The 16,968-nt window shown below is 42.1% G+C and overlaps 1 protein-coding gene across 1 annotated transcript in view; it reads right to left on the bottom strand.

The window, feature by feature from the left end:
* The window catches only part of alms1 (ALMS1 centrosome and basal body associated protein), a 130,344-nt gene extending 120,773 nt beyond the window's left edge, over positions 1-9,571 (bottom strand). Inside the window, exons 1-2 of the mRNA XM_087992057.1 lie at positions 9,514-9,571; positions 109-246 (exon numbers count right to left, since the gene is read on the bottom strand). Of these exons, the coding sequence (XP_087848183.1) occupies positions 109-246; positions 9,514-9,534 (159 nt within the window). The 5' untranslated portion in view covers positions 9,535-9,571. The remainder of the gene's footprint in view (positions 1-108; positions 247-9,513) is intronic.
* Positions 9,572-16,968: the final 7,397 nt, after the last annotated feature.

Below are 16,968 nucleotides of genomic sequence, written 5' to 3'. Positions count from 1 at the left end.
TGCAGGCCTCATATTTAGCAGGGTATGCTGCTGTATTAGGATATAACACTCTCAGCGATTCCTTGTCATTGACTCCAATATTCAGCTCGTTCCTTCCCATGGTATTACCTGCTTTGCTCTCTGGACAATAGCTTCTCCCAATGAGTAACCACTCACATTGGACAGGTGAGTCCCACTTTCAGGGCTACTAGCCTGACTGACCTGTTCCTCCATGCTCCAGGTCAGTGGTGGTGTCGTCACTATCACCTAAAAGAGACAACATGTTACAGCTGTGAAAAACAGTGTCACCCACATTGTGACCGCCTAATCCAACATCAACTCTCATTTCACAAGAATTAACGGTAATCCCAGGGGTTTTGCAAAGAACACAGTCCTTCAACTGAAAAGGCAGGAACACAGTTGAAGGGATACATTTCACCATATTTTGTGAAATATGTAATTCGATTATAATTTTTAAAAATGTAGTGTACATCAATTTGTTTATTTCTTTTATTCAGTAACTGAAATGACAAAGGTGGATGAAGATGATGTTCAGATTGCATGATGAGAGAAATTCATGGGCAGGCTACTACACTACCTGATGACAATGATGTTGAGTTTAAAATGCAGGTGTACAAATTTATGATATGAAAATGTTGGACACAAAATCTGGAATGAGATGTGACAGTAGGAAGTTGTGATGCTGACTGACTGCCACTGTTTTTCACAGCTGTCCAATGTGAGTGGTTACTCATTGGGAGAAGCTATTGTCCAGAGAGCAAAGCAGGTAATACCATGGGAAGGAACGAGCTGAATATTGGAGTGGGTAACACATAGGAGCAGAAATTAGGCCATTCAGCCCATCAAGTCTGCTCTGCCATTCAATCATGCCTGGTAAGTTTCTAAACCCCATTCTCCTGCTTTTTCCTGTAACCCTTGATTCCTTTGATAATGAAGAACCTATCTATCTTAGTCTTAAAAAAAAACTCAATGACTTGGCCTCCTCAGCCTTCTGTGGCAATGAATTCCAGAGATTCACCACACTCTGGCTGAAGGAGTTTCTTTAATTTCAGACTGTGTCCTCAGGTCCTAGTCTCTCTGACTAATGGAAACATCTTCCCAACATCTACCCTGTCAAGGCCATTCTGTATTCTGTACATTTCAATTAGATCCCCCCTCATCCTCCCAAACTCCATCGAGTATATACCCAGAGTCCTCAAACATTCCTCATATGTTTATCCTTTCATTCCTGGGACCATTCTCATGATGAGCATTTTGTTTTAATCAGAGTCGAGGCACACGTACAGTGGTGTACCCAGGGTCAAAGATGTCCTTATCTTTTGCAGAGATGGAATCATTTCAAAGCTTTCAGATGATGAAAAGCCTTGAAAAATAGCAAACAAAATACAGCGAAATGGGCAGTTACCGGGACAATGAAATTTATAGTGAAGAGTTGCATTTTCGTCGGAAGAATAAACCAAATATTATAATTTATAAGGGAATACAAAGATGGAGAGATTTGGATGTGTATTCACACACTTTAGGCAACAGGAGAAGGTTTCAGAGAGGATGCAGAAAAACAAAATAAATCAAATAGTTCCAGGAAACAGACATTCCAATTTCACACTTCATATTTTACAGCTCTTAGAGAACTTAAGCTTTGAAGGATTGTGGAAAAATTGATTTATATCAAATTTTGTGGAAATACTTGATATTACTTAGTTAAAAGAGGTTGTTGAAAAATTATAGACACTGGAGATTTCTTAAAACATGGCCTTCTAGCAAGGACATAACTGATAATAAACTGTTTGGTTTGCTATACACCCTGCTTGGAGCTGTTTGAACAGTGACTGGTTGGAGAAGTTTTGTATTTCTGAGAATGTGTACAGGGTACGAGCAGGTAGGGATAGAGTTAAGTTTCGAATTTTGTGAAACAAGAGGTTCAGCTGAGCGCAACTCAGATCAGATAAGAATATGCAGTTAACAACGGGGTGCTGGAGGCAAGGGTAATGGTGGAAAAGCATTCATTGTGTAGATTCATTTAACAATATTGGAAGCATTCAGTATGTAAAGTCTGTTAACAAGGTTAAGAACATTCATTGTGTAACTGCAGATGGCTTAATCTTTACTATTGACACTCACTGATTCTAACGGTCACCCAATCAATATCTATGTTGTCTGGATGCTCCTCCCTGTAAAATAACTATATAATGCATTAAGAAACTGCTGTTCGAGTGAAGACCAAGAACATGTGTCTCTATGCACATGGGTGATCATTCTCTCTCCCTCCAGGGCTCGGATTAAAGATGAAGGAGGTAAAACTATACTGTGCCTCTGAGCATTTTGCTTTGACTGATACGGGGATAAGGAAATGGGATGACATTTCCAGAAAACTTGAATTAAATCAATTTTTCTACAATCTATCAAAACTTAAGTAGTGTAAAATATGAGGTATGAAACTGAAGACTCTGTTTCCTTGAACCATTCTTACAAATCTTTTCTGTATACTCTCAAACTTTCTCCTGTTTCCTCAATTTTGTGAATACACATCCAAATCTCTCTATGTTTCTCCTGTGCTCACCAAGTGATAACAAGATACTCTAAGGCAATTAAGAACATTTGCCTTAGCATCGGTGGATCTGTGTGAACAGGACACCAAATGATAATATTCACGGCCGTTCCCTTGTGAAATTAATGACAGTCCTTGATTCTGACCCTGAAACGAAACTCGGAACTATCAAAAGCTTTGTAATTGACGGTCAGATCCTGTCAATTATAATGGATTCTTATTACCCCTTGCAAGTGGGACAGACACAGAGAGAAAAACATCTTTGCTGTTAAAGACTCTGACTTCAGAGTTCAAAAGGACACCAGAGAGGGAGAGCATTTTAGTGCTGAGGCTGTCGAAAGCCAATAGAAAATTAACTCTTAGTGCTTACCTGCTATGGATTGAATTTAATTGCATTTTGGGACTTTATGATGATATTGAGTAGCCATTACCGGTTATTAAATACAAACTCTAAAAGGTAATATTGATGAAGTTTTAACTTACTTGCTGTTCTTGCAAACCACTCTACAGACCTTACAGATTGCCCACTGTCAATTCTAACTAATCGGATCTTATGTCTTATTTGAATTTGAATCACAACCCTGAAAAAAAAGGCATGCTTAATTCGAGACTAATGAATCAGTTTAAATGCAACCTTATGGTAACATCTCAGCCTCAGGTACAGAATGATTCAGTGCTTAAAAAGCAGGAGTCTGCTCCTAGCTTAGAAATTATTCTTGGCCTAATATTGAAGAGATTCTGGCACAATGTGTCAGGAAGCCATTTTATGGTCTAACATTTGCCCTCCTTGCTAAGGAGCCATTTTGTAAACAATTGTATCTGACATGTGAGCTGTGCAAGGTTATCTTATGAACTCTCCTTGGAATTTAGGACAGTCGGAATTCACACAACACCAGGTTATAACCCAACAAGTTTATTTGAAATCACAGGCTTTCGGAGCACAGTGTAGTGAGAGAGAAGAGCACACAGACACACAATTTAGAGGCAAAGAGATGAAAAGATCATACAATTCGTGTGAGTAGAGTGTTGGGTTGACTTGAAAGGGTTCAGAAAGGATTTATGAGGATGTTACCAGGGCTGGGAGGATTAGAGCTACAGGGAGAGGCTGAATAGGCTGGGGCTGTTTGTCCTGAAGCGTTAGAGGGTGAGGGGTGACCTTATAGAGGTTTATAAAATCATGAGAAGCATGGACAGGATAAAGAGACAAAGTCTTTTACCTGGGGTGGGGAAGTCCAGAACTAGAGGGCATAGGTTTAGGGTGTGACAGAAAAGATATAAAAGGGACCCAGGAAGCAATTATTTCATGCAGCGGGTGGTACATGTATGGAATGAGCTGACAGAGGAAGTGGAGGAGGCTGGTACAATTGCAACATTTAAAAGGTGTCTGGATGGGTATATGGATAGAGCGATATGGGCCAAGTGTTGGCAAATGGTACTAGATTAGGTTAAGATATCTGATCGGCATGGACGGGTTGGACCAAAGGGTCTTTTGTCGTGCTTCTCGATGAAGTGACCTGTACAAGAAGGACGGATTGCACCTAAATTGGAATGGGACTAATATACTGGTAGGGAGACTTGCTAGAGCTACTTGGGTGCATTTAAACTAGTAAGGTGGGGAGGGTGGGACCCAGGGAGATAGTGAGGAAAGAGATCAATCCGAGACTGCTACAGTTGAGAAAAGAAGCGAGTCAAACAGTCAGGGCAGGCAGGAACAAAACAGAACAAGGGAGGACTGAGAAATTAAATTGCATTCATTTCAATGCAAGAGGCCTAACAGGGAAGGCAGATGAAATCACGGCATGGTTAGGAACATGGGACTGGGATATCACAGCAATTACAGAAACATGGCTCAGGGATGGGTAGATCTGGCAGCTTAATGTTCCAGGACACAAATGCTACAGAAAGGACAGAAAGGGAGGCAAGAGAGGAGGGGGAGTGGCGTTTTTGATGAGGGATAGCATTACAGCTATACTGAGGGAGGATATTCCCGGAAATACATCCGGGGAAGTTATTTGGGTGGAACTGAGAAATAAGAAAGGGCTGATCACCTTATTGGGATTGTATTATAGACCTCCTAATAGTCAGAGGGAAATTGAGAAATAAACTTGCAAGGAGATCTCAGCTATCTGTAAGAATAATAGGGTGGTTATGGTAGGGGATTTTAACTTTCCAAACATAGACTGGGACTGCCATAGTGTTAAAGGTTTAGATGGAGAGGAATTCGTTAAGTGTGTACACGACAATTTTCTGATTCATTATGTGGGTGTACCTACGAGAGAAGGTGCAAAACCTGACCTACTCTTGGGAAATAAGGCAGGACAGGTGACTGAGGTGTCAGTGGGGGATCACTTTGGGGCCAGCGACCATAATTCTATTAGATTTAAAATAGTGATCAAATAGGATAGACCAGATCTAAAAGTTGAAGTTCTAAATTGGAGGAAGGTTAATTTTGATGGTATTAGGCAAGAACTTTCGAAAGCTGATTGGGGGCAGATGTTCGCAGGTAAAGGGACGGCTGGAAAATGGGAGGCCTTCTGAAATGAGATAACAAGAATCCAGAGAAAGTATATTCCTGTCAGGGTGAAAGGAAACGCTGGTAGGTATAGGGAATGCTGGATAGCTGGTGAAATTGAGGGTTTGGTTAAGAAAAAGGAAGCATATACAGATATAGACAGGATAGATTGAGTGAATCCTTAGAAGAGTATACAGTCGGAGTATACTTAAGAGGGAAATCAGAGAGCAAAAAGGGGACATGAGGTAGCTTTGGCAAATAGAATTAAGGAGAATCCAAAGGATTTTTACAAATACATTAAGGACAAAGGGGTAACGAGGGAGAGAATAGGGCAAGTTGTTGGAGGGAATTCTGAGGGACAGGATGTACATGTATTTGGAAAGGCAACGATGAATTAGAGATAGTCAACATGGCTTTGTGCGGGGAAATCATGTCTCTCAAACTTGATTGAGTTTTTTGAAGAAGTAACAAAGAGGATTGATGAGGGCAGAGATTAGGTTGGGATATCTGATTGGTATGGACGAGTTCGACCGAAGGATCTGTCTCAGTGCTGTACATCTATGACTCAATGCTTCTATGAGTGAACTGATCAGCTCTCTACCTATAAATCGTGTGTGTGTGTGTGTGCGCGCGCACACTCTTCTCTCTCGCTTCACTCAAAGGAGCAGTGCCCTGAAAGCTTGTGATTGCAGATAAACCTGTTGGACTATAACCTGGTGTCGTGTCACTTCTGACTTTGTCCACCCCAGTCCAACACTGACACCTTCACATCATGAAATTTAGAAGAACCAGAAGTGATCTTACAGAAATATATAAAATTATGAAGGGAATAGATAAGATAGAAGCAGGGAGGTTGATTCCACCGGCGGGTGAAACTAGAACTAAGGGATAAGGGGGAGCACATTTAGGAAGGTTATGAATCTGTGGAATCCCTCCCCAATGTAGTAGTTGAGGCTACCTTGCTGAATGTTTTCAAGGCATAGATTGATAGATTTTTGAATGGTAAAGAACATTAAGAGTTAGAATAAGCAGGTAGGTAAGTGGAGCTGACTCCACGAAAAGAACAGCCATAACTTTATTGTAGGCAGAGCAGACTCCTATTTCTTATATTCTTATGGTTCCTCCTCAAAGAACTCTAAAAGGTTTTAACAGCAAAATTCAATAAAGATTTGAATATATATATATTTGAAGGGATGAAATTTGCAGAGCTCTGGATAAGGATCAGGAGAGTAGGATCAAGCGTATAACCCTTTCACATGGGCAGCACAGAAATGACATGGCAAAGGCCTCTGGGCTGTATCATTCCACAACCATGGGTACAAAAACAAACTTCCGAGAATACACCTTGCCGTCAGTCACACTGGGGTGTTCTGCTGTTTCCAGCAGTTTCTTGCTCAAAAGTTTGTAAAAGTTAGGAGAAGCTACATGACATATTTTAAGTTCCCTCGGTGATGATGTCAAGGAAAAACAGGATTGAGCACTGCACACAGTGAGTAATCAAGCCCTTTGGCAATCACTGTTTACATTAACATACTCACTCTGACATGTGATACAGGCTGCTGATGATCTGTACCTGTGAGGCAGGTCCAGAACAAGTTGGGCACAATATGAATGTTCTTCTCAACCAGTTGTCCTGTGATGAGAATGCCAGTTTGCACTGCGACTGACACTACCTGCACAGAGCTCTGCTATAACAGGGGCGGCTCAGTGATTCGCACTGCTGCCTCACAGCATCAGGGTCCCAAGTTCAATTTCAGCCTCGAACAAATGTCTGTGTGGAGTTTGCACGTTCTGCGTGGGTTTCCTCCCACGGTCCAAAGATGTGCAAGTTGGGTGAATTGGCCATGCTGAATTGCCCATAGTGCATTAGTCAGAGGGAAATGGGTCTGGGTGGGTTACTCTTCGGAGGGTCAGTGTGGACTGGTTAGGGCGAAGGGCCTGAGACAGATATATTGCAGCTACAATTACCTTCAAAGGAATTTATTTAATTGTAGATTAATAGAACATTGACCACCAGAGATAAGGCAGTAATTTAATCAGGATAATCCCAGTGGCCCCTGTAACTCACAAGAATGCAGCTCAGTCTATTTACATTCATCAGCCAATAAACATACGAAATGCAACATTGACAGAGTGGCTGTATGTAGGAAGAGAAGGTAACCTTGTGTAAAATTAACGCTACATTGTGATTCCCAAACGCTTCCCTGGTTTGATTTCAGAGTGCTCTCTGTTTACAAATTGTGTAAAACAATGAAGGGAGAGTCAAGCAATAAAACACACCCCGGGGAAGGTCTGGTTGTTGCATTTCCATGTTCACTTTCACCAAGGGGACCATTGCTCCTCAACAGACAGACAGCATGCAGCTCCCGTGCTCGGTGAACTGTTCCATAAGTTTACATTCGGTCTCCCCGATGTGGAGAAGACCACATCAGGTGTACTTCCTGCAGTAAACTAGGTGAACCTCTGTCTCACCTGGAAGGACTGTTTGAAGCAAGGGATGGAGGTAAGGAGTTGGTGTACTGACAGGTTTTGCATCTTTTCCGATTGCAGGGGAGAGTGGCGTAAACCAAGGACCATCAAAGGGAACGGTCCTTGCGGAAGGCAGAGAGGGGTGGGGAGGGGAACATGCTCTTGGTGCTGGGGTCTAGTTGGAGTTGGAGGAAGGGTTTCAGGATGATGTACTGGATGCGGAGACTAGTGGGGTGGTAGGTGAGGTCAAGGGGGACTCTATATGTATTGCGTTGGGAGTGGGGGCTTTCACCTGCCTCTCCTCCAACCTACTTTACTGCATCAGGTGCTCCCAATATGGGGGGTGTGGGGTGGGGGGGGGAGGGTGTGGGGTGGGGGGGTGGGGGGGGGGGGGGGAGGGTGTGGGGTGGGGGGGTGGGGGGGGGGGGGGGAGGGTGTGGGGTGGGGGGGGGGGGGAGGGTGTGGGGTGGGGGGGGGGGGGAGGGTGTGGGGTGGGGGGGTGGGGGAGGGTGTGGGGTGGGGGGGGGGGGAGGGTGGGGGGGGGGGGGGGAGGGTGTGGGGTGGGGGGGGGGGGGGAGGGTGTGGGGTGGGGGGGGGAGGGTGTGGGGTGGGGGGGGGAGGGTGTGGGGTGGGGGGGGGAGGGTGTGGGGTGGGGGGGGGGAGGGTGTGGGGTGGGGGGGGGAGGGTGTGGGGTGGGGGGGGGGGTGTGGGGTGGGGGGGGTGGGGGGAGGGTGTGGGGTGGGGGGGGTGGGGGGAGGGGGGGGTGGGGGGAGGGTGTGGGGTGGGGGGTGTGGGGTGGGGGGGTGGGGGGAGGGGGTGGGGGGGTGGGGGGAGGGTGTGGGGTGGGGGGGGTGGGGGGGGTGTGGGGTGGGGGGGGAGGGTGTGGGGTGGGGGGGGGGAGGGTGTGGGGTGGGGGGGGAGGGTGTGGGGGGGGATGGTGTGGGGGGATGGGAGGGTGTGGGGTGGGGGGGGTGGGAGGGGGTGGGAGGGGGTGGGGGGGGATGGGAGGGTGTGGGGTGGGGGGGGAGGGTGTGGGGTGGGGGGGGAGGGTGTGGGGTGGGGGGGGAGGGTGTGGGGTGGGGGGGGGAGGGTGTGGGGTGGGGGGGGGAGGGTGTGGGGGGAGGGTGTGGGGGGGGATGGTGTGGGGGGATGGGAGGGTGTGGGGTGGGGGGGGATGGGAGGGGGTGGGGGGGGATGGGAGGGGGTGGGGTGGGGGGGAGGGTGTGGGGTGGGGGGGGAGGGTGTGGGGTGGGGGGGGGGGGGAGGGTGGGGGGGGGAGGGTGTGGGGTGGGGGGGGAGGGTGTGGGGGGGAGGGTGTGGGGTGGGGGGGGAGGGTGTGGGGTGGGGGGGGAAGGGTGTGGGGGGGGAGGGTGTGGGGTGGGGGGGAGGGTGTGGGGTGGGGGGATGGTGTGGGGTGGGGGGATGGGAGGGTGTGGGGTGGGGGGGGAGGGTGTGGGGTGGGGGGATGGGAGGGTGTGGGGTGGGGGGGGAGGGTGTGGGGTGGGGGGGGGGAGGGTGTGGGGTGGGGGGGGAGGGTGTGGGGGGGAGGGTGTGGGGTGGGGGGGGAGGGTGTGGGGTGGGGGGGGAAGGGTGTGGGGTGGGGGGGGGAGGGTGTGGGGTGGGGGGATGGGAGGGTGTGGGGTGGGGGGATGGGAGGGTGTGGGGTGGGGGGGGAGGGTGTGGGGTGGGGGGATGGGAGGGTGTGGGGTGGGGGGGGAGGGTGTGGGGTGGGGGGGGAGGGTGTGGGGTGGGGTGGGGGGAGTGGGGTGGGGGAGGGGTTGCTGTAGGATCTACTGCGGTTTTCCAGCACCCCACTGTCGACTGTTGCAGGAAAGGCCGAGGCTGCAGTGGGAACCAGGCCCCGGGCTGGGGGGGATTTAAAACTTGACTTCGGCGGCCATAATGAGAGCAGACGACAACACCGAGCGAGTTATTGGAACAATTAAACACGGATCACACTGAATGAGACTCCGTCAACACTCACCTCACTCCCTGCTCCCTCCATCTGTCGCTGGGACAAAACAGCGGGCGGCACTACGCATGCTCCATCACGGCGATACCCAACACTGAGCATGTTCCGTCCCGGCGGAGTGCAGCAATACGCATGCTCCAGGACGGCGGGTCGCTAAGGACGCTGCGCGTGCGCCTCGCCACCCGCCGGCGGGAAAGATAAGCGGGAAACTCAAATATGTACCATTCCCAGATACCAATACTCTTTATAACCCAACATGTTCCATTCCCAGATATTAATACTCTTTATAATCCAACATGTTCCATTCCCAGATATCAATACTCATTATAATCCAACATGTTCCATTCCCAGATACCAATACTCTTTATAACCCAACATGTTCCATTCCCAGATATCAATACTCTTTATAATCCAACATGTTCCATTCCCAGATATCAATACTCTTAAAAATCCAACATGCACCATTCCCAGATATCAATACTCTTAAAAAACCAACATGCACCATTCCCAGATATCAATACTCTTAAAAATCCAACATGCACCATTCCCAGATATCAATACTCTTAAAAATCCAACGTGTTCCATTCCCAGATACCAATGCTCTTAAAAATCCAACATGTTCCATTCCCAGATATCAATACTTTTTACAATCCAACATATTCCATTCCCAGATATCAATACTCTTTATAATCCAACATGTTCCATTCCCAGATATCAATACTCTTAAAAATCCAATAAGTACCATTCCCAGATATCAATACTCTTTACAATCCAACATGTTCCATTCCAGATATCAATACTCTTTATAATCCAACATGTTCAATTCCCAGATATCAATACTCTTAAAAATCCAACATGCACCATTCCCAGATATCAATACGCTTTATAATCCAACATGTTCCACTCCCAGATATCAATGCTCATAAAAATCCAACACGCTCCATTCCGAGATATCAATACTCTTTATAATCCAACATGTTCCATTCCCAGATATCAATACTCTTTATAATCCAACCTGTTCCATTCCCAGATATCAATAATCTTAAAAATCCAACATGTTCCATTCCCAGATATCAATACTCTTTACAATCCAACATGTTCCATTCCAGATATCAATACTCTTTATAATCCAACATGTTCAATTCCCAGATATCAATACTCTTAAAAATCCAACATGCACCATTCCCAGATATCAATACTCTTTATAATCCAACATGTTCCACTCCCAGATATCAATACTCTTAAAAATCCAACATGTTTCATTCCCAGATATCAATTCTCTTAAAAATACAACACGCTCCATTCCGAGATATCAATACTCTTTATAATTCAACATGTTCCATTCCCAGATATCAATACTCTTTATAATCCAACATGATCCATTCCCAGATATCAATACTCTTAAAAATCCAACATGTACCATTCCCAGACATCAATACTCTTTATAATCCAACATGTTCCACTCCCAGATATCAATACTCTTAAAAATCCAACATGTTCCATTCCCAGATATCAATACTCTTAAAAATCCAACATGCTCCATTTCGAGATATCAATACTCTTTATAATCCAAAATGTTCCATTCCCAGATATCAATACTCTTTATGATCCAACATGATCCATTCCCAGATATCAATACCCATTAAAAATCCACCATGTACCATTCCCAGACATCAATACTCTTTATAATCCAACATGTTCCACTCCCAGATATCAATACTCTTAAAAATCCAACATGTACCATTCCCAGATATCAATACTCTTTATAATCCAACATGTACCATTCCCAGACTTCAATACTCTTAAAATTCCAACATGTTCCATTCCCAGATACCGATACTCTTAAAAATCCAACCTGTTCCATTCCCAGATACCAATACTCTTAAAATTCCAACATGTACCACTCCCAGATACCAATACTCTTTATAATCCAAATGTTCCATTCCCAGATATCAATACTCTAAAAAATCCAACATGATTCATTCCCAGATATCAACACACTTTATAATCCAACATGTTCCATTCCCAGATATCAATACTCTTTATAATCCAACATGTTCCATTCCGAGATATCAATACTCGTTATAATCCAACATGATCCATTCCCAGATACAAATACTCATAAAGTTCCAACATGTTCCATTCCCAGATATCAATACTCTTAAAAATCCAACATGCACCATTCCCAGATATCAATACTCTTTATAATCCAACATGTTCCATTCCCAGATATCAATACTCTTTATAATCCAACCTGTTCCATTCCCAGATATCAATAATCTTAAAAATCCAACATGTTCCATTCCCAGATATCAATACTCTAAAAAATCCAACATGATCCATTCCCAGATATCAATACACTTTATAATCCAACATGTTCCATTCCCAGATATCAATACTCTTTATAATCCAACATGTACCATTCCCAGATATCAATACTCTTTATAATCCAACATGTTCCATTCCCAGATATCAATACTCTTTTTAATCCAACATGTTCCATTCCCAGATACCAATACTCTTAAAAATACAACACGCTCCATTCCGAGATATCAATACTCTTTATAATTCAACATGTTCCATTCCCAGATATCAATACTCTTTATAATCCAACATGATCCATTCCCAGATATCAATACTCTTAAAAATCCAACATGTACCATTCCCAGACATCAATACTCTTTATAATCCAACATGTTCCACTCCCAGATATCAATACTCTTAAAAATCCAACATGTTCCATTCCCAGATATCAATACTCTTAAAAATCCAACATGCTCCATTTCGAGATATCAATACTCTTTATAATCCAAAATGTTCCATTCCCAGATATCAATACTCTTTATGATCCAACATGATCCATTCCCAGATATCAATACCCATTAAAAATCCACCATGTACCATTCCCAGACATCAATACTCTTTATAATCCAACATGTTCCACTCCCAGATATCAATACTCTTAAAAATCCAACATGTACCATTCCCAGATATCAATACTCTTTATAATCCAACATGTACCATTCCCAGACTTCAATACTCTTAAAATTCCAACATGTTCCATTCCCAGATACCGATACTCTTAAAAATCCAACCTGTTCCATTCCCAGATACCAATACTCTGAAAATTCCAACATGTACCACTCCCAGATACCAATACTCTTTATAATCCAAATGTTCCATTCCCAGATATCAATACTCTAAAAAATCCAACATGATTCATTCCCAGATATCAACACACTTTATAATCCAACATGTTCCATTCCCAGATATCAATACTCTTTATAATCCAACATGTTCCATTCCGAGATATCAATACTCGTTATAATCCAACATGATCCATTCCCAGATACAAATACTCTTAAAGTTCCAACATGTTCCATTCCCAGATATCAATACTCTTTATAATCCAACCTGTTCCATTCCCAGATATCAATAATCTTAAAAATCCAACATGTTCCATTCCGAGATATCAATACTCGTTATAATCCAACATGTTCCATTCCCAGATACAAATACTCTTAAAGTTCCAACATGTTCCATTCCGAGATATCAATACTCTGTATAATCCAACCTGTTCCATTCCCAGATATCAATAATCTTAAAAATCCAACATGTTCCACTCCCAGACACCAATACTCTTTATAATCCAAATGTTCCATTCCCAGATATCAATACTCTAAAAAATCCAACATGATCCATTCCCAGATATCAATACACTTTATAATCCAACATGTTCCATTCCCAGATATCAATAATCTTTATAATCCAACATGTACCATTCCCAGATATCAATACTCTTTATAATCCAACATGTTCCATTCCCAGATATCAATACTCTTTTTAATCCAACATGTTCCATTCCCAGATACCAATACTCTTAAAGTTCCAACATGTTCCATTCCCAGATATCAATACTCTTCATAATCCAACCTGTTCCATTCCCAGACATCAATACTCTTTATAATCCAACATGTACCATTCCCAGATATCAATTCTCTTAAAAATCCAACATGCTCCATTCCCAGATATCAATACTCTTTATAATCCAACATGGTCCATTCCCAGATATCAATACTCTTTATAATCCAACATTTACCATTCCCAGATATCAATACTCTTTATATTCCAACATATACCATTCCCAGATATCAATACTCTTAAAAACCCAACTTGAACCATTCCCAGATGTCAATACTCTTTATAATCCAACCTGTTCCATTCCATGACATCAATACTCTTTATAATCCAACATGTACCATTCCCAGATATCTATACACATTATAATCCAACATGTTGCATTCCCAGATATCAATACTCTTCATAATCCAACATGTTCCATTCCCAGATATCAATACTCTTAAAAATCCAACATGATCCAATTCCAGATATCAATACTCTTTATTATCCAACATGATCCATTCCCAGATATCAATACTCTTTATAATCCAACATGTTCCATTCCCAGATATCAATACTCTAAAAATTCCAACATGTTCCATTCCCAGATATCAATACTCTTTATAATCCAACATGATCCATTCCCAGATATCAATACTCTTAAAAATCCACCATGTACCATTCCCAGACATCAATACTCTTCATAATCCAACATGTTCCACTCCCAGATATCAATACTCTTAAAAATTCACCATGTACCATTCCCAGATATCAATACTCTTTATAATCCAACATGTTCCATTCCCAGACTTCAATACTCTTAAAATTCCAACATGTACCATTCCCAGAAACCAATACTCTTAAAAATCCAACATGTTCCATTCCCAGATATCAAGACACTTTATAATCCAACATGTTCCATTCCCAGATATCAATACTCTTTATAATCCAACATGTTCCATTCCCAGATATCTATATTCTTAAAATTCCAACATGTTCCATTCCCAGATATCAATACTCTTGATAATCCAACATGTTCCATTCCCAGATATCCATACACTTTATAATCCAACATGTTGCATTCCCAGATATCAATAGTCTTTATAATCCAACATGTTCCATTCCCAGATACATACTCTTAAAATTCCAACATGTTCCATTCCCAGATATCAATACTTTTTATTATCCAACATGTTCCTTTCCCAGATATCAATACTCATTATAATCCAACACGTTCCATTCCCAGATACCAATACTCTTTATAACCCAACATGTTCCATTCCGAGATATCAATACTCTTTATAATCCAACATGTTCCATTCCCAGATATCAATAATCTTAAAAATCCAACATGCACCATTCCCAGATATCAATACTCTGAAAAATCGAACATGCACCATTCCCAGATATCAATACTCTTAAAAATCCAACATGTTCCATTCCCAGATACCAATACTCTTAAAAATCCAACATGTTCCATTCCCAGATATCAATACTTTTTACAATCCAACATGTTCCATTCCCAGATATCAATACTCTTTATAATCCAACATGTTCCATTCCCAGATATCAATACTCTTTATAATCCAACATGTTCCATTCCCAGATATCAATACTCTTAAAAATCCAATAAGTACCATTCCCAGATATCAATACTCTTTACAATCCAACATGTTCCATTCCCAGATATCAATACTCTTTATAATCCAACCTGTTCCATTCCCACATATCAATACTCTTTATAATCCAACATGTAGCATTCCCAGATATCTATACTCTTTATAATCCAACATGTTCCATTCCCAGATATCAATACTCTTAAAATTCCAACATGTTCCATTCCAGATATCAATACTCTTTATAATCCAACATGTTCCATTCCCAGATATTAATACACTTTATAATACAACATGCTCCATTCCCAGATATCAATACTCTTTATAATCCAACATGTTCCATTTCCAGATATCAATACTCTTTATAACCCAACATGTTCCATTCCCAGATATCAATACTCTTTATAATCCAACATGTTCCATTCCCAGATATCAATACTCTTAAAAATCCAACATGCACCATTCCCAGATATCAATACTCTTAAAAATCCAACATGCACCATTCCCAGATATCAATACTCTTAAAAATCCAACATGCACCATTCCCAGATATCAATACTCTTAAAAATCCAACATATTCCATTCCCAGATACCAATACTCTTAAAAATCCAACATGTTCCATTCCCAGATATCAATACTTTTTACAATCCAACATGTTCCATTCCCAGATATCAATACTCTTTATAATCCAACATGTTCCATTCCCAGATATCAATACTCTTTATAATCCAACATGTTCCATTCCCAGATATCAATACTCTTAAAAATCCAATAAGTACCATTACCAGATATCAATACTCTTTACAATCCAACATGTTCCATTCCAGATATCAATACTCTTTATAATCCAACATGTTCAATTCCCAGATATCAATACTCTTAAAAATCCAACATGCACCATTCCCAGATATCAATACTCTTTATAATCCAACATGTTCCACTCCCAGATATCAATACTCTTAAAAATCCAACATGTTGCATTCCCAGATATCAATACTCATAAAAATCCAACACGCTCCATTCCGAGATATCAATACTCTTTATAATCCAACATGTTCCATTCCCAGATATCAATACTCTTTATAATCCAACCTGTTCCATTCCCAGATATCAATAATCTTAAAAATCCAACATGTTCCATTCCCAGATATCAATACTCTTTACAATCCAACATGTTCCATTCCAGATATCAATACTCTTTATAATCCAACATGTTCAATTCCCAGATATCAATACTCTTAAAAATCCAACATGCACCATTCCCAGATATCAATACTCTTTATAATCCAACATGTTCCACTCCCAGATATCAATACTCTTAAAAATCCAACATGTTTCATTCCCAGATATCAATTCTCTTAAAAATACAACACGCTCCATTCCGAGATATCAATACTCTTTATAATTCAACATGTTCCATTCCCAGATATCAATACTCTTTATAATCCAACATGATCCATTCCCAGATATCAATACTCTTAAAAATCCAACATGAACCATTCCCAGACATCAATACTCTTTATAATCCAACATGTTCCACTCCCAGATATCAATACTCTTAAAAATCCAACATGTTCCATTCCCAGATATCAATACTCTTAAAATCCAACACGCTCCATTTCGAGATATCAATACTCTTTATAATCCAAAATGTTCCATTCCCAGATATCAATACTCTTTATGATCCAACATGATCCATTCCCAGATATCAATACTCTTAAAAATCCACCATGTACCATTCCCAGACATCAATACTCTTTATAATCCAACATGTTCCACTCCCAGATATCAATACTCTTAAAAATCCAACATGTACCATTCCCAGATATCAATACTCTTTATAATCCAACATGTTCCATTCCCAGACTTCAATACTCTTAAAATTCCAACATGTTCCATTCCCAGATACCGATACTCTTAAAAATCCAACCTGTTCCATTCCCAGATACC

The sequence above is a fragment of the Chiloscyllium plagiosum genome, unplaced genomic scaffold (assembly GCF_037043375.1).
Source record: "Chiloscyllium plagiosum isolate Xiang-an unplaced genomic scaffold, Cpla_swu_hap1 HiC_scaffold_1, whole genome shotgun sequence".
In the NCBI taxonomy this organism is placed as follows: domain Eukaryota; kingdom Metazoa; phylum Chordata; class Chondrichthyes; order Orectolobiformes; family Hemiscylliidae; genus Chiloscyllium; species Chiloscyllium plagiosum.
The sequence above is the reverse complement of the archived record's forward strand: the minus strand, read 5'-3'. Positions and strand labels throughout refer to the sequence as shown.